Source organism: Emydura macquarii, unplaced genomic scaffold, assembly GCF_026122565.2.
Source record: "Emydura macquarii macquarii isolate MOO-44397 ecotype Brisbane River unplaced genomic scaffold, CSIRO-AGI_Emac_v2 contig_3692, whole genome shotgun sequence".
NCBI lineage: Eukaryota > Metazoa > Chordata > Testudines > Chelidae > Emydura > Emydura macquarii.
In genome coordinates, this window is record NW_027133829.1 from 693261 (window position 1) to 719052 (window position 25792).

Sequence of the window (25792 nt, forward strand, 5' to 3'; positions counted from 1 at the left end):
TGATTTCAAGGTTTTTTTTAATGTATATACTATCCTTTCATACAGACAAATGGTGCACAGCTGACTGTATAATTAAATGCTGTTTATAAATACAAAAATTCCAATAAAGGAATGGTATTAACCTTTAAATTTAGGCTGGCACTTTATACATATAATCCTGTGCCTTCTGTACATTTTTACATAAATGTGCAATCATACATTACTTGCTCTTTCTCAAGACTATAGTATATCATATATGAGAGCATAAATCATCTTTTTAGGCTGTAGCTCTTTCCAGTAACTAAGGTGTAACTATAATACTATATAAAATACAGATTTTTATAAGAATATTCAATAGCATTTTTAATAAATTAACTGCAGAATTATATATGCATCTACTCAGCATGAGGGTAAATTATGTCTGGTTCCAGGAGACCTAGATCTATCGAGGTCTGCCTCTAAATGTCAAGAGATAGGTTTTTGTGTTTTTCTATTTTGAATAGGAGGTTTACTAATACTTGGAGAGGAGAGGGAGGAGGTGAGCATACCATGATCTTCGGGTCCAGACTGCAGCAACAAGATTTATCTGTCACATACTCTTTTTTGATTTTTCATGACATCTTCTGAATGAATGGAAAAGTATAAAAGGATAAGGCATAAAGTAGGTCACTGACAATTTTATGCTGAATGAGCCTATTCTAAGAGTTCTTTACTGCCCCAAACCTGCTACAGATTAGGAACTCCTCTAACTCAGTTGACAAACAGATCCATCTCACACTCCATCTAGGACTCCTAGGTGAATTTTCCTGCACACTTGTAAATTTTACTCTGATCAGTGAAGGAGGATTTCTGTTTCAACACCCTCAAACTTGATCCTTGTTCCTCCAGGTTGGTTTCAATACACCACAACCAGAACACTGTCCAACTGAATAATACGGGGGAGGTTCTTAATCATGTGGGAAAGTCTGTTGATACACGACATCATTCCTTCCCAGGATCAACTTCTCTGAGCTGAGCAGCATTTCAGTATTCTGTACAGCCTTTTGTACAGCCACCTGTAGCTAGTGTGCTGATCTAGTGTATTTAGCTAAGAGGATGCCTGTTAAATAGTTGTTCTTGTTCTCTTGTTCAATGTTCAATTGATCTTTTGGGAACTATGAAATTAAGAAAATAGACTATTTTCTTTTTCTTCCAGTGCACTGGGTGAATGAGTTTGATGGTGAGAGATGGTATCTGCTATTGCTTGCCTGTCAGAGGGCAGAACAGAAGAAGGGAGGAAGCTCATCAAGAAGTCAAAGTATAATCTAAGAATCAGATAGAATTTATACAAATGTTCAAAAACCCTTTGCCAAATTATACCACAAGAGACAGGAACCCAGGCAGACAAGAGATGAGAAGTACAGTGTTGTCATGGATTAGAAACTGACCAACAGTCAAAAAAAACAAGAGTAGGAATAAATGGTCACTTTTCAATATGGCAAAATTTTATTATATTTATTAATGATTTGGAAAAGTGATCATTCAGAATGAATGGAAAGGGATGAGAGGATAAGGTGTAGGTATTTGTCCATTTTATGCAGAATGATTCTGACAGCAATTTATTTATGATCTGTATTAATAATCTCTATTAATGATCTGGAACAGTGAACTGGCAAAATTTGCAGATGATTAACCCTTGTAAATTTGTGTTCAGACTGAGAAATTTTAGAGAACCTTTACAAAGCAAGGTAAATGGGCAACAAAATATGAAATAAAATTAAATGTTGAAAAAGGCTGTGTAATGCACAGTGGAAGGAATCGTTTTGAATTTCTCATACCAGTTGCTAGGTTCTAAATTAAATGTAACCACTTGGGGAAAAGACCTCGCATCTCTGTTAACAAACTCAAAGAAAACTTATGCTCAGTGTAAAAAAAAGTAACCACAATGTGGGGATGTACAAAGAATGGGGGGAGAAAATATCCAGATTTTGGGGAAAATAGAAAAGTCCTACTAAGATTCCTGCTACGTAACGCAAGATCAAAATGTAGCTATGTGGCTAATGTTGCTTGGCAAATGACTGGATTGAGCCTAGGCTAAACTCAAATTGGTATCAGTGAAGATCCAATTTAGCCATGTGTTTAGGTCAGGCTAGAAAGCAGGTCAGGGTTCTGCATAATGAATTCTCCTACCTCTCAGGAGTCCATAAAAACTTTAAGGAATAATTTACTCATGTCAATAGCCTGCTGAAATTCACCAAGAGGAAGTTACCAAGTAATAATGGCTTGCCAGAATATGATAATTAGGCTCCATTTACTCTGGGGAAGAAAGTTTGGCATAAACAACACAGAAGACTTCATGACGACAGAACATTGTATTTTCATTTTTTTTCTTGCACTCTATCTCACATGTTTTCACTGTTGCATTTCCCAACAATAACCAGATGCGCACAGAGTTTCTGCAGCTGACCTGAGACAGATCATATCCTGGAGAAGGCATCAAAGGCATCAAACCTTTCTGTTCTGCAAACTAAACGATTGAGGCAGAAAAGCCCATCGATCCAAATGGCTAGATTTTAGGACTAGGTATATTTACTTGTAAAACATGAATCCCATAACTCTAAAATATATGTTGGCTACTAAAACTGCTTCTACTAACCTAGAAAAAAGGGAAACAAATAATACAGTCTTATCCAAGTGTTACATTCAAGATGAAGACTGGGATAGATGTATAGTGAAAGATTGGGATAAAATGGAAATAAAGGCTATTTTCTTAAACACTTACAATTATATAATGACAACATACTCTACTATCTTCTTGCTCATTATAAATATGTGGAAACAGCTGTTCACATTATCACACAGCAAACTATGAAATATTAAGGAATGAGTGACATCTATTTTTTGTTTTAGTTATACTGAAGTAAAATCAAGGAAGAGTATTGCAGACTATCTCAAAAAATATTCAGCCCAGTTTACATTTGGAAAGTATTTCTGGTTTTGCTCTGTAAATGAAACAGATTTATGGCAGAGCTCCTTCATCCTGTGCTTATATGTCAGTAGGTATGAGGTTCATACACATTCTTATAGCTATCAAACACTTCCTATGGCATCAAAGAAAGAACAAACTTCTAAGAATTCCATCATCTTTTCCCAGGATGACAAATATGTCAAAATGGTTTACAGGGTACACTGGGTCATTCTAATAGTATTTTCCAAACATGTAGGAGAATAACTACACAAAATACACAAAGACCACTAAATCTATAAAGTCAGGCATTTCTCACTTATCTTTAAATATCTTATTAAAATAATCTGATTAAAGTGAGAAATAGAATCAAGCAATTGCTGCATTCCTTTACAATACATTGTTGCACAGAATTACTCAGAAAGAATTAAGCATTGAGATAGAATCAAATGGAATACTAATAAGTTAAATAAAAGACGGTGGTTTAAAGTAACTTGTTTTGTATTTTTCTAGTAATGATAGGAATACACACAGAACACATGCCCCTTGAAGTAGGTCAACTGGATATTGTTCCTTTGAATAAAAGACAATATCTATAGCAAAATTACTATAGTAGCATGGGGATTTCTTTTAGCATTAGTTCAAAGCTAGAATTGGGTATTAGTATGCTACAATTTCACTGCAAGAATTCAGTATGAACTAGTTACCTGATACTTCTAAAGCACGCATGAATTTAATGTAGCTATACAGTGAGAAAAATAATTTTGATTCAAAGCATATTCAGATTTAATAGACTGTCAAAGACACTATAAGATAAATCAATTCCACAGAAAAAACAGTATGATTTTTTTAACAAATTTAAACTCCAGTCTAATAAGTGATCTTTGCTAACATTACAAATATGTCACCAATTGTTCCAGGGGCAAAGATCAGTGTCTTAAACCCTTTTCAGCTTTTTGAGTCATACTGCACACGTATTTATGCAAACTAGAGTTTTACCTCATAAGCAATGGCTTTTTCAATAGAGCTATACCAATAGAGCTATTTTTTTTCAACAGAGCTATACCAATTCACACCAACAGAGAATATGACAACTTTGTACACAAAAATTTATGAGTGAAATTATGGCCCCATTGAAGTTAATGGCAAAACTTCTATTGACTTCACTCGGTCTAGGATTTCCCTCAATAATTTTAAAATCAATAAAATGAACTCAAACACTAATGACACTGTGAACTCTTCTGGGCAGGGAAATGTTCTTTTCTAAATGTTTGAACAAATGCCTAGCACAAGGAAGTCTTAATACTAATTACACTCATAAAACAAATAAGTACAAGAATAAAGAATGGCATCAAGGAAAGTTTAAGGTGCTGTGCCACCAGGCACTGTATTACTTGCCACTTATCAACTTTTCTGCTATACTGACTCATTTTGACAGCAGTAGAGAGCATATTCCACAGCAAAGCAATAATCTTACACCAGGGAAAGAAAGCAGACCTACTTGTTCTGCCTGAGCACAAAAAAAATTGGCAAATAAAGATGATGTATTTGAAGGGAGTTACTTTAATTACACCTGCAGCTCTGAATTCACTCTGAAAGATAAAACCATCATAGTAATCCTAATATTATTGATACCTCTCTCCGACGAGAAGCCCAACAGGTTTGTTTGATCTTCCAAACGACAGCAGCTACCAGCAGTAAGGACAAGAAACAACTGCAATTAAAAAAAAAAAGATTTAAGATCAAGTTATCTTATATAACCGCTCTGGAAAATACTTATGTGCATTGTGGAGGCAATAAGGCTCGTTGTAATACATTAAAGCAGAAGTAGAAAACACAAAAATGAACGAGAATTGAACTCTGTCATGATGATTGAAAGCTGTCAATAACACAGTTTTCAAGTTAGAAGGGAATGCACATCCTGAAGACTGTACTTTTTTCCATAAAACCCTGTTACTGCCTCCACTACAGCAGGCTAATCTCCATCATGCCCTCAATAGAGTCACCACAAGAAGGTAAATTAACTGAAAAAGACAACCTATTCCTGGAAAAATCAAGTTATCTGAAACAGGAAATGTTGTGTGTCTACACTGTTCTCCTGTTTGGCTATCAGTAATCTAAAGGAATGCAACTTGGCAAGACATTAATTAGTATGATGTCTTGGGTTGGCACATCAGGCAGCAATGACTGTATTTTGTCCAGTGTACTCGGTATGTCCTTTGCTAACTACTTTGAATAACAATGCTTCAAAGAAAATTGTTATGTTATACTCCCAAAGAGACAACAGCAAAAATCCACTTGATTTGTGTAATACCTGAGTTATTAATATCTCCACACTTCCCACTCAGTATTTGCCTTCCTTCCCTATTTGAAAATTGCAGATATGTATCATTCTAATTTTTTACCACAGTTCTCTCAGCTAGACTTTTTTTTGAGTATGAGTAATTCCCTCCATTTTTAATAGAAGTTCTACAGAATTCCATCATGTCCTTCTGAAGCTTTTTATAGTGAAGGAGAAGGGAAAAAGCTTCTAAAGCTTTTATCCACTGTAAGAGTGCAGGATACCTTTGAACTGGTCTGTACAGTCCTTATTTTTAAAAAAATCAATGATTTTCTAGCTATTCCTATGTGCCACTGGTCAAGACTAGTACTTCTCTTGTGCATACTATTTCAACACCAGCTTGCCAACAGGATTGAAATCATGACCTAGAAGATCTGTCTCTAGGAGCAAGAGTCCATGTCCATTCATTCTTTCTCTTCTCTTATGAGATTGTTAACTCAGGTGCCCATTAATAATGACTGTGACGTGGACAACAATCTGATAGAGTCTAGAATGAGAGTGCCCAAACATTTCATAGGCTGCAGGCCGGAGTCAGCTGCATCTTCATATATTTAACAAAATAAAATAAAATAAAAAACTATGTCCAAGCCCCAAACTCCATAACCTAAGTTCTGTCAACAGTGTAAAATACATGGAATTAGCATTTTTAATCAATATTTTCTTTGTTTAAAGGCTTTTTCACTGGGAACATTCTAAACCCTTTCTATCAATTCCCTCTTTGGACATCCTTGAGAAAGCCTGCCATATTTGCGCCTAAGCTTAGCAGAAGGAAGAACTATACATCTATGGTGGGAGGAGCGTCCGTTAAGAAGCAGGTCAATTAAGTAATTAAAATCAACAGCTTAGTTTTACTTGACACACTCAAGTCTGGCTGTTCAGATTCAAGAATATTGATTGGTCTGAACTTGGAAGAGGGAAAAACCAGTTAAAGGCTCTTCTTCTATATGCAAAACTCTACCTTCCTCTTAATGGCCAATGTCAACAATCAACATTTCTTTTAAGGGTTCTTTAATCTTCTTTGGGACTGTTATGGAAAAAAAAATGTGGTCTCACTCCTTCTAGGACCACTATTTAAAATTATGCTATGCTTTTATTCATTTCTAGTGCAGATCTCTTTTTAGGTAATTGAGTTTTCAATGGTTCTTGTAGCTGCAAAATAACAAAACCAATGGATCAGAACAGTTCTGCAAACCTCAGAATTATTTTCCCTATAGAAAACTTGGGGGGGGGGGGGGGAGGAGAGGAAGAGAGAGAGTAAATGATCTGTAATAAAGGATGTAGGAGAGCAACATGCTGCTTCAGGAACTTCAGGGAATACAGAAGAGAAATTTTCAACACTCTACTATTTAATGAGCCAAAATATAAATCACCTTTTTGCAACGGTTCTTATTGAGGGAATCCAATGTAAAGAGCAATTTTAATCCATGCCCCCTTTTATTAACATAGTGTGCTTTTTACTAAGAAAGATTATTCCACCAAAAGCTTTTGTTACAATCACTACAATAGCGAACAAATAAGAACATAGATTCACTATTGTAGAAAGCACAGACATTTACTATTATTATTATTAATTTAATTATTTATGTTATTTGAACTTCATTTTTTTTTTAAATTGTCCCTGGCCCCCATTTCCAGTTCTCGGTTTAAATCAGGGATTAGCAGACTATGTGAAAACCCGTGGGGCTGAGCAGAGCAAAGAACAATTCTGGGATAAAACACGAGATATAGGTTCAGCTTAGGGATAAATGGTCACCTACCATAGTTTACAGTGATGGAACCTGAAACATCAGGAATCTGAAGACTGGTACGTACATGAGCATGAGAGAATTAGGGCACAGGAGAGATAGAAGAGACAGCAGTCAGGCTGGCCAATTAGCTGTATCTCAAGAGCCACACAGAGAAGCAAAGAAAGATGTTTCCACCTTTAGTGGGCCCCTAGACTTTGCCAAGATCTAGATCCCTTTCATAGGAAAATGTTCTCATCCACCTTTGTCCCACTCCCTGAATGTTGCTCTTGAGCTGTCAGGAAAAAACTGTATATCGCCAGCAGACCTGAGGCCAGTAAGATGAAAGTTCTTACATTGCTCCTCTGACTTGAAGCCTGATCCAGCTCCTATGGAAATCAATGGAAAGATTCCAACTGCGTTCTATGGGAGATAGACCAGACTTTTCAGTTTTTAATCAGTGGCCAGTTACCTTGCCTATCATCTATAAAAATGATTTTACTAGTCATGCAGGATCAAGATCAGAAAGTGTATGATCCAAAGAAATTGCCACAAAAAAAGCATCAACACTTGACTTTGGAAATTACATGGATGAATATTTTAATTAACATTTTTATGTGACCTTTTCTTGATCAAAAGCAATGAATTTAAATGTTTGGTTTTGTTTTATATGTAAGTTAACAAGGTTTTTCACAATAAACTACCAGGAGAGGTTTCTCAAACCTGCTGCACTAGTGAAGAAGAGAAAGACATATTGTAGAATTCTTTTTCATTATCAAGATGTTTCCCCAGCAAACAGCCCCTAAAGAAATACAGTTTTGTTTCTAAGGTCTATAATGAATGTGTGCTGTTAAAAATAAGCTGCACTCTGTATCTTAATGAGTATTCATGTTTAATTTTAATAAACAAAAACATTTTTATTCCTGTTAACATATATACAAACACAAATACAAATAACTTAGAGTGACATGTTTTCATTAAAAGAAGTATGCATTTGAGGAATTGGTATTATAAATGAAAGGAAGGTGAAATTAAATTAAATTTCTAAGGCAGAAATTCAAATGTCCAAGTTTTATTCTCTTCTTTTTTCAAATGTAAAGAGAAATTTAACAAGGGTTAAAATGCATGTGGCATGCTCAGGAATAGCTGACTGTACAGACTCCCGGGATTTTATCTAAAACTTCAATTTGCATCACTGTTTCGGACAAATTTCCACACTGGAGAAATACAAAGCAAATCTTTCAAAATGCTCCAACATAACTGATTCCGTTAAAATTAAAAGATGTATCAGATTCTATGCTAAATATTCTTCAGATTTACTAATTTTACTAATAATTTCTTCAAAATGTACCTAATTTTATTTCAAAACCAAGAAAAAGACCACAATTTTGCTTCAAAGAAAGTAAATATTGTAAAAGGAAAAATACCTACCACGTTGTTTACAAAACACAAGCACTTAAAAAGCAATTAAATGAACTGTTAAGACCTAAAAAATCTTACCCTGTCTACATAACAAACAACCACAATTGATAAAATTTTCAACAATGTCTAAGGGCCAGACTTTTAAAAGAATGTATTCACCTAAAGATACAGATAGGCACTGAGTGGGATTTTCAGAAGCGCCTAGATGCCTAACTCCCATTGGTTTCAACAGGAGATAGACACCTAGGCACATCTGAAAATCCCAACAGGTGTCTAGCTGCAACTTGTAGGTGCCTAATTACCTTTAAATATCTGGACGTAACTGACTTTGATGGCTAAGACCCATAGGAGTCTAAGTCCCACTGACTTTCAAAGTCAATGGGACTTTGCTTGCAAGCTGGTCCTAGCGAATCACTCAAGTCTCACTAGTGGCTTTAAGTAGCTGTATGTGAACCACATCCCAGGACCTTGCCTTGCATGCTAAACCTGTGAGGGTAACTAGCAGTGGCTACTAATGAAAGCCCATCTGGCCTTGCAAGTACATGAAATCTCTACAGTGAAGCAGGCAAAACAACTTCCAAAATATAACACTGGCAGAAATGGTATGGAGGAAGCTAGTGGATAGCTCAGAACAGTGTTGTAGATAGAGTACAGAACACTAGTCAACTACAAAGTGAAGAAGTTGGGGTTGAACACCTGCCGAGTACTGGATCATAGAAACCAAATGAAGAATTGAAAGAAAAACAAAATAATGCTAGTTATCAGACAAACCAGGGATTCACCGAGGAAACCGAGGCAGGGATAAAAAATATGCAGCTGGAACAAACAGAACAATACACAGAACAGGGAACTATCTGATGAACTTGAAGGATAAGACACTTATCAGAATATGGAATGAAAGAACACTATATCAGGCTGGAGCTCATACGGTAATGATACAGAGTTCACAACATATGAGTGGGAAATCATTTGTTTAGCCAAAAAGAGATAGGATGGCAAAGGAGAATTCTATCAGGATGAACACAGGATACTGACATCAGGAAGAAAAGCTAGTGGAGACCAGGATGGAGTTCCATTGGTGCTAAACCCAGGCTCTTATGCCATTTAACTTGATATTGCCTCATATGCTGAAGGCAAGATTCAGAACCAAATCTGGTGCCAACACAATAGTACAAGTATATGCGTCAACCTCAGCTGTGCCAGAGGAAGAAATTGACATATTCTATAATGATCTATAGAAAGTAATACAAAATATTTGTGATGGATATTTTAATGTGGAAGTAGTACTGGACTGGAATTCCTAGGCTGGAGCAATAGGCAGATCTGGACTTGAAGAAAACAAAAGATCAGAAAAACTGATACATTTCTGGCTAAGTAACAACATTGTGATAAAAAACATGCTATTTCAGCAAAGAAAGCAGCAGAGGAAATGGACTTATATACCTAATGGGTAAACAAATGAAATAATAGATTTCATAATTGTGACTCTCAGATGGAAATCAAGTGTATTGTCATTCAGATAATTTGTGGCTGATATCAGATCAGATCATAAGTTACTGTTGGTATCAATGAAATTGAGGCCGAAAGCAGCTGAAAAAGTGCCAAGAACTAAAATCTATAATGTGGACAAATTGAAAGAGCCAAATATCAGGAAAGAAAACAAAGAAGCCATGTGGAGAAACATCACGTCTCTGGTGAAAGAAGAAATGAATGTTAGAGACATAAAACAGTTTAAAAATTAGATTATGAGAATGGCCGAACAAGTGTTGGGGTATACAGTCAACACAAAGAGACCAAGATGGATAATGGATTAAGTGCTGCAGTTGAGTGACAAGGGTAGGAAGCTGAAGGAGAATAAAAAGGAAACTGCAAAGCTAAGAGCTGAGTACAATGGATTGACCAGAGAGAGAAAATGAAGACACAGAAACAACTGTATAAGTGAACAATGTAAAGAAGCAGAAGAATACAGAATGAGAAATGCAACACAGGGGTTGTATCACAGGATAAGAGAACTGTGGTGAACATATGAGTTGAAGATGTCAGTGGTGAAAGACAAATGGGGACAAATAATTGAGGACAAACAAGCAGAGAAAGACTATTTTAAAGATCTGTACGACATGCTGGAATTCTTAGAAGTTGCAGTAAAGATTTCAATAAAAAGTTTGAAAAAGAAAAAGGTGCCGGGAAGTGACAACATAGCTGCAGAACTGTTGCAAACAGGCGAGGGACACATGGTAAAGATGATGCACAAGCAATCTTTATAAGCAAGAGCAAGTGCAGAGTGAATGAGGTAAAGCATTAATAGTACTGATCTATGAAAAAGGAGATAAGAGTAAGTGCAAGTACTACAGAGAACTTAGCTCGTTGAGTGTGCCGGGAAACACATTCACCAAGATACTGGAGAGGAGAACGAAGAGGTACATGGAAGCAATGCTTGCAGAGGAACAGGCTGGATTTAGACCGGGATGAAGTACAATAGATCAGCTATTTGTGGATGTTAATGGATATAAGTGAATGTTTTACAATTAACAATCTTAACTGAGTTTTGGAATAAAGCATTTTGGGGATGGAAGGGAGGGCAGTCCTGGCTGATGTAGTGGGATGAGTAAATCCAAACTGGTAAGAGTGTGGTATGGGGGAGGCAAGGGAAATAAATCCTAGCAAAAGTTAGGAGAGGCTAAGGGATCCTAGGGCTGGTTTACACTTACCTGGAAATTCGGCGGCAGTCAACAGGAGTTACGCAAACTACGCAGAGTAGTTTGCGTAACTCATGTCGGCTGCTTCTGCGCGCTGTTTACACTGCGCTGAGCCGTTCCCGTCGGCTCAGCACTACGCTACTTGAGGGGGTGGACTTACTTAGTCGACTTCCTGATCGATTGAGCGGGTCTCACTGACCGCTCAATCGATCCTGAAAGATCGATCTGGTGGCGGCGATTTTGCCGCCGTCAGTATAAACATAGCCCTAGACAATGGTGTTTGTTAACTTGCAATGGAGAGATGCTGCTAACACCAAAGCCATGGAAACACATTAGCTCTAAAGCCCATATACCACAACCACTCAGATGAGTAAAGGACCTCCTTCTCTTAATCTTGCTAGTAGCGAATCAGGTTCCATGCACTGGCTGCATGTAACCCTATTGTCCATTCATGTCTTGTTCTGTAACCAGCCTGCTGACAGCTGCTTGGGCCTTTCCTCTTCAGCAGCTGAGAGTTTACGACTACCCTTCCCATACATCATCCTGAACTCAGTTCCTCTTTCATCTCAACTTAGATTTACTCGCCACTACCCTGATTCAGATTTGTCTTGCCCACATCACATCAACTGATCATTATCTCCCTGCCACATACCTGCTGCTCTACAGTATCCCCTAACTGGACCCTTAGAGAAGGGAGGCTGAGAGGAAGAATTAATTTACCTGCAGCTATGAAGCTGCTTCTCAGCTCCCCATTCTGTTCTACTAGTATCACAGCAGCAGAAAAATCCTCGGAGCCTTCTTTTAACCAGAAAATGCAAATAGGGTCTGAATATGGGGCATACAATCTAAAATAAACTATGACATTTAAAAATGCAAGTGCAATCAAAATTCCTTTAAAAGTTAATTTGTATTTATTGATTTGTCTCAAGTGGAATCACACATGTTAAGCAACATCCTTCAAGTTCATTTGAAACTAATTATGTGGAGAATTCTTCTTATCCAGATGTAAAGTACTTCTAATGCTATTTTGGGGAGCAATTCTGAAAGCCATTATATTCACGTCAGTATTCCTTATGTGAGTAGTCGCATTAAAGTAATATAAATTGCTCCTAAAAACTCACTTCTTATATGCCCGCCACTACTGAGTTAAACAAACAACCCAGCTCTCTCTCCACACCCATTTTCTCCTCTTTTGTATTTCCCAGCCTTCACTGTTGCTGTACATACATTTGTAAATTCTGTGAGACAGTGCCTACATGAAGTGCCTACATGACTTAGGGTCCTAAGTCCTATTTCCAAAAGTAACTTCAACACTTGGGCCCAGATCCCCAAACGCATTTAGGTGCCTAACTCAAATGAAAATCAATGGGAGTTAGAAGCTTAATTCTTTTGAGGGTGAGCCTTAGGAGTCTAAATCTCATTAAAATCAATGGGAACTAGGTTCTAGGGGCCAGATTTTCAGAGGTATTTAGGTGTTTAAAGATGCAGATACTGCCAAGTGGGATTTTCAAAAGTGCTGAGGTACCTAACTTCCATAGGAGTTGATGCATAGGTGCTTTTGAAAACCCCACTAGGCACCTATCTGCATTTTTAGGCACCTAAAAACCTTTATGAATTTGTCCCTAAGTGACTAACTCATGTTTGAAAATGGGGCTTAGGAGCATTTGAAAATTGTATCCTTTATCTATGTGTCTTTTACAACTGTGATGGGGTATACAAACCTCACCCTGGACAACAAGGGGTTAAGGAGCTGCTCTGGACTCAGCCAGACCCACCCTGCCAAACCTGCAAGAGATGCACAGGCTGAAGGAGGAGTTAAAAGGGAGCTGGACAGCTTAAGGAAGAGAAAAGACCTTTTTGCAGCTCTGGAGAACGGACTGAGCAAAGGCAGGATCTCTCCCACCTACAACTGCCTGAAGGTCCTTACCTGAGGGAAAGGAGGGCTGGCTTCTGATAGACCCTGAAAGGAAGGCATTTCCCCCCTCACACATAATAATCCAGTTATTTGTGTTGGATCCCTGTATTTAGTTTATGGACTACCCCTGATGGGGAGAGACTTGGAACTAATCTGGCCAAAGGGCCAACATACAAGAAGAGACAGCTGCCACTCCAAGAGGGACAGAGTTATCACACTATGCCCACCCACGAAGAGGTGCCATGCAGTGAGCTGACCCCCTTCACACTTTCCTGTACAGACTGTGAATGATAGAGGGATGGTAGGACGTGGCCAGGGAGGACAGCCTCATTCATTATTTGTCACCCTAGGTGTCATACCCTTTTGTCACCCCACAAGGCCCTGGGCTGGAGCCCAGTGGAGTGAGAGGGCCTGCATTCCCCTACCAAAACTCCTCTGCAGTTCCCAGGGCCTCATCCTGACCACTAGGCAATGCTTCTTATGAGCAAAGACCATTACAACTACTACACTGTTGGCACTAAAAAAATAATGAATAGGAATAACAATGAAAACAGCAATTAATAATAGAAATGAAGATTACTTATCTATAACCAAAGTTCTTCAATATGAGCCTCTGCATATTCACAGTTGTGGGATCAAGGCACTCACAGTGTGAGCTTCCGTAAGCTTCCGGAAAGCAGTGCCCATTGGGGCTATTCTCTACTCCTTTCCCCCCATATTCTGGATGATTCTGAGGGTATAAAAGGGAGAGTGGCCACAACTGCCCTTCAGTTCTTCCCACTAATTTGGGAATTCCTAACTTAAGACTGTGCCTAAGTGGGGAAGATAGGCAGAGAGTATGAATATGCAGAGACTCATCTTGAAGAATGTTGGTTATAGGTAAGTAACCGTCATATCTTCTTCAAGTAGTCTTTGTTTGCATACACCCATTTGTGGGAGTTTAGTGAACAGTATAGCCCCCAGGAAGGCCGGCTGAGTAGTTCTAGGTCAAAAAGGAGAGCAGAACTGCCAAAACAAGCATCAGATCAGGAGGACTTTCAAGACTGAACAGAGGTGACTGAACTTATCACTCTCCCAAAACGAGTCTTAATAAGGGAAATATTTTGTTGTTGTTGCTAAAAAGCATATATATAGTTGCAATTGCAGTCATGCAACATGGCATAGTGAAGACAGTGTGAGGGGATGCCACAGAAGCTGTATTTATCCTCTGACAAATACAGGAGGTTGACCCTACTAAGTCATATGTGTGAAACACTGTGTTTTACATAGACAACCTTTTCACCAGTACAGACTAGCTCCTCTCTCCAAGGCTTTGGAAACATGTACACAGGTTTTGGCCCCATATGAATAACAACAAAGATTTCTGAATACATGATATCTGCCTCCCAAATCTGAGACTCAGAAATGTACATACAAGCTAGTCATCTGTAAGAGATGAAAAGTCCAGACATCTTTAGATAGTTAGGAAGCAGACAGGACCATGTGCTCTGTGCGAATGCAACATAACGGAGTTAGTCATTAGGCTTGTATCTCAGTAACACTCTAGGCCAGTGATATCAGACTGAGGTTTGTGAACTGAAAATGACTCTTTAATGTGTCTCCTGCGGCATGTGATATTAAAATACTATTTGATTTAATTATTAACCAATCAATGTTATTAACCAATCAGGATGCTTTTACTATGTTATTAACCAATTATATTTGATAAATAATAATACTTGGTTAGTCATTTTGCAGAGAGAATATTATATATTATAATATAATGTATATATATAGAGAAGGAGAGAGCAAGAGAAAGAGTAAATGAAACACAGAATTCACACTACTGTGACTCTTTTGCGTAATGCTGATTGCTAATTTGAATCCTGAACCACTGAGGTCTGAGTATCACTGCTCTAGGCTATCAAAAATGGGATGTTCATAGACTTATAATATTGAGAACTATCTGGCCAATTGTTAAATGGAAGCCTATGAGCTTCACAAGATTAAAATGACAATCCTTTAGTATATCAATAATGCTTTCAGATAAACATCTTAATCTAAATGTTGAATGTAAAACTAACAGCATAGTCTAAAACTCATTTTGTGTGTTGGCCAAATTATTAATGTATATCAGTTACCACTTGTGACCCGTCCCGTGCCCAGGGTAGCCACCTGCAAATGCTAAGGTCAGGGCAGGCTGCAAACGGAGAGCAGATTCTCCCAACACTGGTGGGTGGCACTGAAGCCAGACTTCCCAACCAGCCACAAACTGCATTTCTGAATCCCCACAGAAGCCAGTACACGAATACACACAGCCCCCTTTACTGCATTTCAGCTTCTGGCTCCCAAATCAGCACTGGGTCCAGTAAAGAGACCAGTTATTTAAACGCTATGCTCTTTACTAAAAAGGTTCCCTCTGACCCCAAGGGGTCAGCCACAGTACCAGTTCAATATAAGTTTGGATCTTACCTAAAATACCATGCTGCCAGCCAATCCTTTAGTAACTAACACTAAAGGCTTATTGTAAAAAGAAAGAAAGAAACCATAAGAGAAATGTTAAAGGGCCAAAGCAAATCAGACACATACAAATGATTGAAAGTCCATATACATCAGGTTTCTAGGAAAATTGTGGAGTTGCAAGCTTGTACAGTTCCTCTGGTATACATCCAACACCTGGATGGGTCTTAGTCCTTCGGTTCAGTTGCAAGTGAATTGATCCAGAGACAGGTATATGTCAGTAACTGAACAGGAACAAAGGCAAAATGGTTTCTGTGGTTTGATCTTATATACCACCCTCTGTCTCTGGCCATGCAGCCTGTGGAAATTTACAGGAGCTAAAATGGAGTCCAGAGTCACATGGGCCAATCCTGGTAACTCTTCAGGTATGCCTTTAGTTTCTTCCTGGGCCCCTTGCATCCGTGAATGTCTTAATGGGCCATTAAGCAGGCTATTGTTCTGCCGCCATCCTATCTGGGGTGTTGCCCAGGCAGCACAATTTGAAATACAGATATCTCAAATGTATCTATAACTTCCATTTCACATATTACACATGAACATAAGTATCATCATCTGACTTAGCATATTATAACCTTTCCAACAGTACCTGACATGACATATCTCACATGAATTATTATGATTTTGACATACTGATGTCAAACAATATAACAAATGCTCTCTCCCCATCTACCCAGCATGACACCACTTATCGTTTACTAACAGTGATTGTAAATGCACTTACAAAATGAAACATCTTAAATGTAATATTGGGACAATTATTAGGAGATAACTTGCCTTTACATCTTTGTAAAAGCCTACTGTTTGTCAATACATTTTAAAATGTAGAAAAAGAGTTTAATCAATGTAATTTTCCCCCTCAAAACTGCTATAACAGACTGAAATTCTCTCTCACAGCTGGTCCAACAAAACCCAAACTTATTGGCCTTTAGTGTTCAATGAACATAGGAACACAGAACTGGAAGGGACTTCCTAAATCATCAAGTCTAGTCCTCTGATGTCATAGGCAACCCTGTTCATAAACTTCACAACCCAATCTTAAAACTAGTTAGCTTGCTTACCCCTACTACTCCTAGTGGAAGGTTATTCCAGAACTTCACTCACCTGATAGTTAAAAACCTTCTTCTAATTTCCAGTCTAAATGTATTCATCACCAGCTTATACCCATTCCTTCCTGTGCCATTATTGTTCTTTAACTAAATTGCTCTTCTGCCTCCCTGGATGTTTATCCTACAATGTACTTTTGGAGAAAATTCACATTCCCCTCTCAGCCTTTGTTTTGCTAGGCTAAACAAGCCAAGGTCTTTTCGTCTCTTCTTATAAGATAGGATGATATGGGGAATGGAGAGCTCAATAGCCCTTCTCCTGCACTTGTTCCAGTCTGAATTATTTTTTCTTGCACATGGATGACCAGAATTGAACACTGTATTCAAGATGAAGTCTTATCAGTGGCTTGAACAGTGGCATTAATACTTCCCCCATCTCTACAGGAAATACCTCTTTTAATAATTACTAGGATTGCATTTGCCTTTTTCACAGCTGCATCACATTGCTAGATTGACTAATACACTCAAGTCTTTCTCCTCCTCTGTCACTTCCAATGGATAAGCCCCCAAATTATAGCAGAAATTCTCATTTTTAATCCATAAGATTTTGCACTTTGTATTATTAAATGTCATCCCATTTCTATTATTCCAGTTGTCTAGGTCATCAATTTTTTCCTGTATAATAGTTTGATTCTCCTCCGTATTGACACTGTCTCCTATCATTGTGCCATCAGCAAATTTTACTAGCACATTTCTACTTTTTGTGTCAAAGCCATTAGTTAAAATATTAAATAAGATCGATCCCAAGTCCAATCCTTGAGGAACTCCATGAGTAACCTTCCTCCAACCCGAGTTCTTCTTTCAGCACAAACTGTTGTCTCCCCTTTACCCAGTTTCTTACCCACCTTCCAACTCCTGTAATAATTCCCATCTTCTTCAGTTTAATAATGTCCCATGTGGTACAGTATCAAAAGCTTTATTAAGGTCCAGGAAAAATAGCTTTACCTCATTTCCCTTGTCTAAAAAATCAGTTATTTCATTAAAAAAAAAAAAGGTGTCTGGCAGGGTCTACCTTTGGTAAAACTATATTGCATTTTATGCCATTTTCCAAATACCTCCTTTCTTAAACTATTCTTTCTTTCAAAATTTGTTTAAAAGTCTTGAATGCTACTGAGGATAGACTAACTGGTGTTTAGTTTCCCAGATCACCTTTTTTCCCTTTCTTAAATATAGATACTATGTTTGCTATTCTTCATCAGATAGTACCACTTCCAATTTAATATGTTTATTAAAAATCCTTGTTCCAGATTTGTAGTTTCATGTGCCAGTATTCTGGAATTGGAGATTATGAAGCTCCCCTGATGTGAGTGCATTCAGCTCTTTTGAGTTTAGCTTGGACCTTGGAAGTGGTAATTTCCATTTCTATACACTCATTTCCATTCTGCCCTTACTCACTTTTTTTTCATTATCATCCTAACAGACAGCTATGGCAAAGTATTCATTTAGTTTGGGGGGCACACTTAGATAATCCTTCATTTTTACCCCATCCTTGCTGTATAGCAGCCCACTTCCTTTTTTCTTGTTCTCTTTATATATTTATGGCTAAAGAACCTTTTACAATTTGTTTTAATATGCTTTGTAAAGTCTAACTCAGCTTGACTTTTTGCCAATTTTAATTTTATCCCTACACTCACTGCCCTCCAAGACAGAGCATTCTTAGCTGATCAATCACCTTTTCCATTCCTTGTAGGCTCTCTGCTTACTCTCAATATCCTTTTTGCAGGACTTATTCATCCAGTTAGATCTGGAGCTCTTCCCTAACAATTTTTTTTCCTTTGCTTAAGATGCAAATTCTAGATAGTTTTTGCACCTTTGACTTAAAGAAATTCCAAGCTTTCAACACACTTAAGTCCTTGAGCTCTTCGGTTGACATTACTAATTAGTTCCCTTAATTTCCCAACATTTGCCTTTAGTTAAAGACCTGTTTTTCATGGTACTTCCATTTGCTTTAAACAGAAAGAGCTCATAATCAATTGATACATAGTTATTTTCTACAATCACCTCTTCTGTAATGTCCTCACTACTTACCAAAAACAAGTCTAAAACAGCATGAGCTCTTGTTGGTTCAGTGACTATTTGGTGAAAGAAATCTGTGGGCTATCATAACTGCGCCCTACAATTATTAGTAGCATTTGTTCTCCAATCTATATGTGGGAAGATAAAGTCTTCTAGAAAGACACAATTTCACCTAGCCTTTATCTCTCTAACACCATTAAAGAGAAGTCTATCCATGAAATGCTCATCTCATCTCTCAGATATTTACCTGAGGGACAGTAGGAGGTAGAGATATGGCTGAGTGGGGAAATGGTTATTTTCTGGAGTATGGTTATTAAAAAGAGTTCATTTATGTTTTCATTAGATTACATGAAAGCACCCTGAGACATGTGAAGGGCTGCATTTTATAAATCTAAAAAATAAAATAAACATCCATGTGAAAATCTATATATGTATGCATGATTCACTTAATATACATGAAGTCATAATCCTACCTTAACTTTCATGGGCCCTATCAGGAATCAACTATAGAAAAGTAAATATGAATTATCTATTATCTAGACAGACTACAGCATCAAACTAAGATGAAAAAATTGATATAGAGTAGGTCAGGTAATAAAGCTTAACTACAAGTGTTTGTCTGGAAGACTAAGACACAGCTTCAGAGGGGTAGCCGTGTTAGTCTGTATATAGCAAAAACAACGAGAATTCTGTAGCACTTTAAAGATTAACACATTTAATTTCAGGAGGCATAAATTTTCGTGGGCTTCAGCCCACTTCCTCAGATGCAGTTGGTAGAAATAATACAGCAAATATTGGCAACATATATAGGAGGCAACATATACATATTCAAAGGCATAGACAACAATGGGTTAGGTGGATGAAAGCCAGGTACTTGCGGCCTAATGACAACCATTGAGTAGGAGGTGAGAATGGGTGATCAGAACAAATTACTTCTTGTAATGAGATAGCCATTCCAAATCCCTGTTTAAACCCAGTTTGAATGTGTCAAGTTTGCAGATAATTTCTAACTCAGCAGTTTCTCTTTGAAGTCTATTTTTGAAGGGTTTTTTTTTGTAGAAGTATAGCAACTTTCAGGTCAGAGACAGAGTGTCCTGGGAGATTGAAGCGTTCTCCGACTGCTTTATGGATGTTGTTATTTTTTATATCTGATTTGTGTCCATTTATCCTTTTGCGAAGTGATAGTCCAGTTTGGCCAATGTACATGGCAGAGGGGCATTGCTGGCACATGATGGCATATATAAAATTAGTGGATGTGCAGGTGAATGAGACCTTTTTGGTGTGATTGATGTGGTTAGGACCAGTGATGGTGTCACTAGAGTCGATGTGTGGGCAGAGCTGGCAACGGGGTTTGTTGCAGGGGAAGGTTCCTGGATTGGACTTGTTGTACAGTGTATGGTGGTTGGTGAGTATTTGCTTCAGGTTGGAGGGCTGTCTGTAAGCCAGGATGGGTCTGTCGCCCACTGCCTGAGTGAGACAGGAAACTCTCCTAGGACACACTGCAAACTTGACACATTCAAACTGGGTTTAAACAGGGTTTTGGAATGGCTCTCTCATTAGAAGACGTAATTTGCTCTGATCACCTATTCTCACCTCCTACTCAATGGTTGTCATTAGGCCTCAAGTACCCGGCTTTCATCCACCTAATCCATTGTTGTCTATGCCTTTGGATATGTATATGTTGCCTCCTATATATGTTGCCAATATTTGCTGTATTATTTCTACCAACTGCATCTGAGGAAGTGGGCTGAAGCCCACGAAAATTTATGCCTGCTGAAATTAAATGTGTTAATCTTTAAAGTGCTACAGAACTCTCGTTGTTTTTCAGACACAGCTTGCGTTTTATCTACCAAGACAATATCAAATGAAAGTGAACCCTTTGTATAAATCCTGTCATATTGTCTAATAAAGTTCTAGATATGAACTTTAGCAACTCTCAGCAGTTCCTCCTTTCATCTCTTTCAAATAGCAAGTAAAGAAGATTTATAGTCAAAATGGTTTAATTTAACATATATTGAAATGAATCTCCATAGAATAAATAGAACATCTCACCCGTTAAGTGTGATTATGTTTCTTTCACTCGTGGAAAAGACTTTCATATTTCATACACCTTTATGCTCCTTTACTGTAAGAAACATAACACTTGCCCTTCATGGATGAAATATGCTATATTTTTTCCAACAAGTAAAGTTATATAAAAATAAAATAAAATAAGCCACAGCCATTTAATTTGAAGAAAAAGAATGGCATAGAAAATCCAATATACTTTTAGTAACTTTAAAGAAAAATTAGACATGGAAGAAATTAAATATATTTTAAAAACAAATATGCATTGGTAATCAGAATTTTGTGCAGTACTATTGCATAATATTGCTGAATTACGTTAATCTGAATTACCATTGAGTTTGGCATTGAAGCTTCAAGGGTATTCTGTAATATAGCGGTTTTCAACCTGCAGTCTGCAGAACACTGGGAGTCCGCAGACTATGTCTAAGATTTTCAAAGTGGTCTATGCCTCCATTCAAAATTTTGTAGGGGTCCACAAATGAAAAAAGGTTGAAACCCACTGCTGTAATCTAAATACCACAGGTGAGTGAATCAGCTCAAGGGAAAAAAAATATTTATGATCCCAACCTGTAGCTCAGCTAGCCTTCCAAAGCAGAAGATTCACACAATTTCAGAAATGTATTTTGGTTTTCTGTTTAACCCGTGACCTATACTGCTCTGTTAGTTTAGCGGGGCTGTGAGAATTTGAAATGATAAATGATAGGAATATTAATACAATCAGGAAAAAAGAATAGTCCTCTAATGAAGACACTGTCTAGGCACTGGAGTGAAATGAAACTGAAAAGTTGAAAAGATTAGCAAAGGGCCTTTGTCCACCTTGTGCAACATTCCCAAAGACCTCTTCCACTAAATGTGTGAAGACAGGGTTTCCAATATTAAATGGACAGATAATGACAACTGGCATGAAGATAGCCCAAAATGTTTCTATCTACCATAGAAACATATTCTGGAAGATCTCATATCACTACCTTATCCCATGAAAGTTGGCATGTGGTAGAAATAGCACTAATGTATAAAGAGCACTCATTCAATGACGGAACTGAATTACCTTGAGCTCATAGAATCACTGAAATGTAGGACTGGAAGGGACCTCGATAGGTTATCTAGTCCAGTGCTCTGCACTGAGGCAAGACTAAGTATTTTCTAGACTATCCCTGACAGGTGTTAGTCTAACTTGTTTTTAAAACCCTCCAATGATGGTGATTCCACATCTCCCTATGTAATTTGTTCCAGTGCTTAATTATCTTTACAGTTAGGAAGTTTTTCCTAATGTCTAACCTAAATCTCCCTTGCTGCAATTCTCATTACTTTTTGCCCTGTCCTCAGTGATTACGGAGAACAATTTATTACCCTCCTGGTAGATGGATGGATTGATTAAGGTGGAAATCTGACAGAACTTTCAGTAAGAATTTCGGGTGCGGGTGTAAGATGACCTTAACCTTGAAAGGACACTGTAAAGGGGGGAATCTGCGATTAAGACCCTGATTTTCTCAACCATGTGGGCCAATGTGATGGCAACTAAGGCGGCAGTCTTCATAGATAAAAGGAGCAGGGAGCAATTTACCTTTGGTTCAAACAGAGATCTCATAAGGTTATTGAGAACAACGTTGAGATCCCAGGTAGGGGTGGGCTGTATAATGTGAAATTACCCAACCCCTTAAATCAATCCAGATGATGCCAGGTTAGCAACTACAGAAAATCCCTCGATTGGGGGATGAAAGGCTGATATATAGGCCAAATGTACTTTAGTCTATTTGATGGATAATTCCAATTACTTCAGATCCAGCAAGTAATCCAGGATGAGTGGAATTACAACTGAATCAGGCTGAAGGGTGCAATGGCCGCACCAATGAGAGAATCTCTTCCATTTCTGAAGGTAAGTAATGCAGGTAGATGTTTTTCTGCTGTTTCCTCAGAGCAAGAAGCCTCTGATTCCAAGATCTGTCGAGGAACCATGCCCTGTGACATAAAACCTCTAGGCTGGGATGAAGCAGGCCACCCGCAACCTGAAATATGAGGTGAAGAATGGCTGGAAGCTTGAACAGCAGTTGTACAAATAGGTGAAGCAGGTTCAGATACTAAGGTTGTTTTGGCCAGGTTGGCACTTTGAGGATAACTCTGGCTCTGTCTTGTCTGATCTTGTTCATGACCTGTAGATAAGAGGTGTATTGAGAAACACATAACACAGATCCTTCTTCCAAGATAGAAGGAAGGTATCTCTCAAGGAGCAGTGACCCAGACCCCCTCTTCAGGAGAAAAGAGGACACTTCTTGTTTTTGGAAGTGGTGAAAACATCAATCTGTGGCAATTCCTATTTTTGGAAAATGCTGTGCAGAACTTGAGTGTTCAGCTCCAATTTGTAGTCCTATGAGAAGTGTCTGCTGAGGACATCGACTGGTGCTTTGAATGCCTGGGAGCTAGACTGCTGAGATATGGATCTGATGGATTAGGCACCAGTTACATAGCTTCTTAGCTTTGATGCACAAGGAAGGGGAACTTGATCCCCCCTGCTTGTTGATGCAGAACATGCAGGGCATGTTGTCTATCATGAATCTGATATCTTTGCCCTTGATTAGAGGTAGAAAATGATGGCAAGGGTTCCTGACAGCCCTGAACTCCAACAGACTGAAGTGTAGACTGATTTTCTGGGCTTTCCATCTGCCCTGAATAGTGAGGGCATCGAGATGAGCTCCCCATTCTAACAGGGATGCATTGGTTTTTAAAGTCACTGATGAGGGGACGTCAATTTGCTCTTTCCACAGGCTTAGGGATTTTTTTACATAGAGAGGAACCATCACCTGCATCTCCACAATGTTCCTGACTGGGGATTAGGTTGATCTGATCCAGCCTTGGAAGCACCAAAGACGAAGACACAGCCTTGTGTGATCAGTTACAAAGATGATAGCTGCCTTGTGTCCCAAGAGCCAAAGACAGTTCCTTATTATGGTCCAAAGGCTTCCCTGAATTACCCCTAACAGGCTGACAAGGTTACAAATCAGCCCAAAGGAAGGTAGGTTCTTGCTGTTAATGAGTCCAAATATGGCCCTATAAACTGTATCTTTTGTACGGGTTTCAGTGTGGATTTCTTTACATTCAGCTGCAGTTTCAACTCTTGGAACAGAACAAGGGCCATGAGGGTGGATGATAACATCTCTTAAGCAGCCAGTCATTGAGGTACGGAAAAACTAAGATTGCTTCCTGCCGAAGGTAAGCCATCGCTACTGCCAAAACCTTTGAGAACACCCTGGGGACTGGTGATAGGCCAAAGGGAAGCACCCAGTACTGGAAATGTCCGGGCCTATGGTGAAACATATGTATTTCCTGTGTGATGGGTGCATCAAAATATGAAAACAGGCATTTTTTAGGTAGAGGGATGAAAACCAATCCCCTTCTTCCAGTAAGGGAATTATAGTTGCCAGAGTCACCATCTAATTTTTGAGGCTTTTACATATCTGTTTTCAGAATCTTAGATCTAAGACAGGCCTTCATCCTCCATCCTTCTTTGGCACCAGGAAATACTTTGAGCAGATGCCTTGTCCCTGTGAGGGGAAATGACTGGTTCTCTTGTGTCTACCTGGAGGAGAGTCCACCAATTGTCTCAACACAAGCTCATGAGAGGGGTTTCTGAAGAGGGATGGGAAAAGGGGATGAAAGGCAGGGAAAGATGTAAATGGATGATACAGCTCAGTTTTATCACCTCCAAGACCCCCCACTCCATACCACCAGTGCTAAAAAATCCTTAGTCATCTATAATATTTAGAAATTCTATGTCCTAACTCAGAAGGTGTTGAATCCCAACATGACGGAACTCAATATTAAACCTCCTAATGATAGATAAAGAGGAATTGATCACAAAACTAAAAATTAATGGTAGCTTGGATACAAGTGGTCATGATTTGATCAAATTTGTTATGAACAAACAGAATAAAGTCTACACCAGTAACATATATGTCCCAGCTCAGGGAAACTGCACCAGGTATTCCCCTTCTGTAGTCAACCAAGGACACCCACTGTTGACTCCTGGCTCCTCAGTCATCACCTCTCTTGGCTAGAGACCTGTGTGTGAGTGTGTCTCTGTGTCTCTGTCTCTCGTCAAGGGCTTTTTCCTAGCCTGCACAGTTCCCTGTCTGCACTGTGATATTGCCAGACTGCCTAAACAGGGCAGCAACTGCACCTTGCTTTTTCTCCAGGGACTATGAATAACATAATGGCCTGCAGTTATAAATTACCACCAAGATCTTTATATGCAAGCATGTTTATTCTTAAAGTGAAAGCAATACAGAGAAAAAATATTAAAAACAATAAAAGAACCTACATGCATGCTAAAAAGCTTATCAAAGGTCACTGCAACCTTGGACACTGTTAGGTACCACAACTGGGTTTTCCAAATGGTTCAAGTTCATAATTGTCTCAGATTCAGAACAGAACCATGAATAGTTCTATCTTTCCTTTGTACAGGTTGGGCCTTTGATATTGGCCACATGTAACAAGTGATCTATAGACAATGGCCCATTCCCTCAGGGTATAGCTTTAAAGGCTTTGTTTTTGCATATCCACAAGTAGGGAATTTACATTTGCCTCCTCTTAGAAATTCCCAAGGAAAACCATTTCACACTTTCTGTATCAAAAGTCCATTCTTCTCTGGTACATTGTTCAATACAGTCCATAAAGCCTTTAGATGGTCACAGGTCTGCCACATTGTCTCCTCCAGAAGTTATATATAATGCAAACCCACAATAATACATAAACCATTCATTTGATACAATGGATCCCAAAGATACTTGAACTTAATTTAATAAAGTCTTCCGGGATATTGTAGGAAATTGCCATATTTGTCACAATAGATACTTGGTGTTTTAAAAGAGTCAATTTCACAAGGCTAGAAACAATTTCAAACCTAATCAGCTGGAAGGAAGAAAAATGTGAATGATAATTGGGAATTTTTTAAGAACACTTTGCTAGAGAAGCAAAAAGCTATAATCAAGAAAGAAGGTTGTACTGGTTAAACAAACAACCTGACTTAGAGAGGAAGTAAATCCAGCTATAAAAAACTGTATAAAACAAATGGAAGAAAGGGGAAATGAGT

General features: G+C 38.3%; 1 protein-coding gene across 1 annotated transcript in view; it reads right to left on the reverse strand.

Annotated features, from left to right (window-relative positions):
- The window catches only part of ATRNL1 (attractin like 1), a 944263-nt gene that overhangs the window by 319236 nt on the left and 599235 nt on the right, over positions 1-25792 (reverse strand). Inside the window, exon 26 of the mRNA XM_067537030.1 lies at positions 4559-4637. Coding sequence (XP_067393131.1) covers positions 4559-4637 — 79 coding nt within the window. The remainder of the gene's footprint in view (positions 1-4558; positions 4638-25792) is intronic.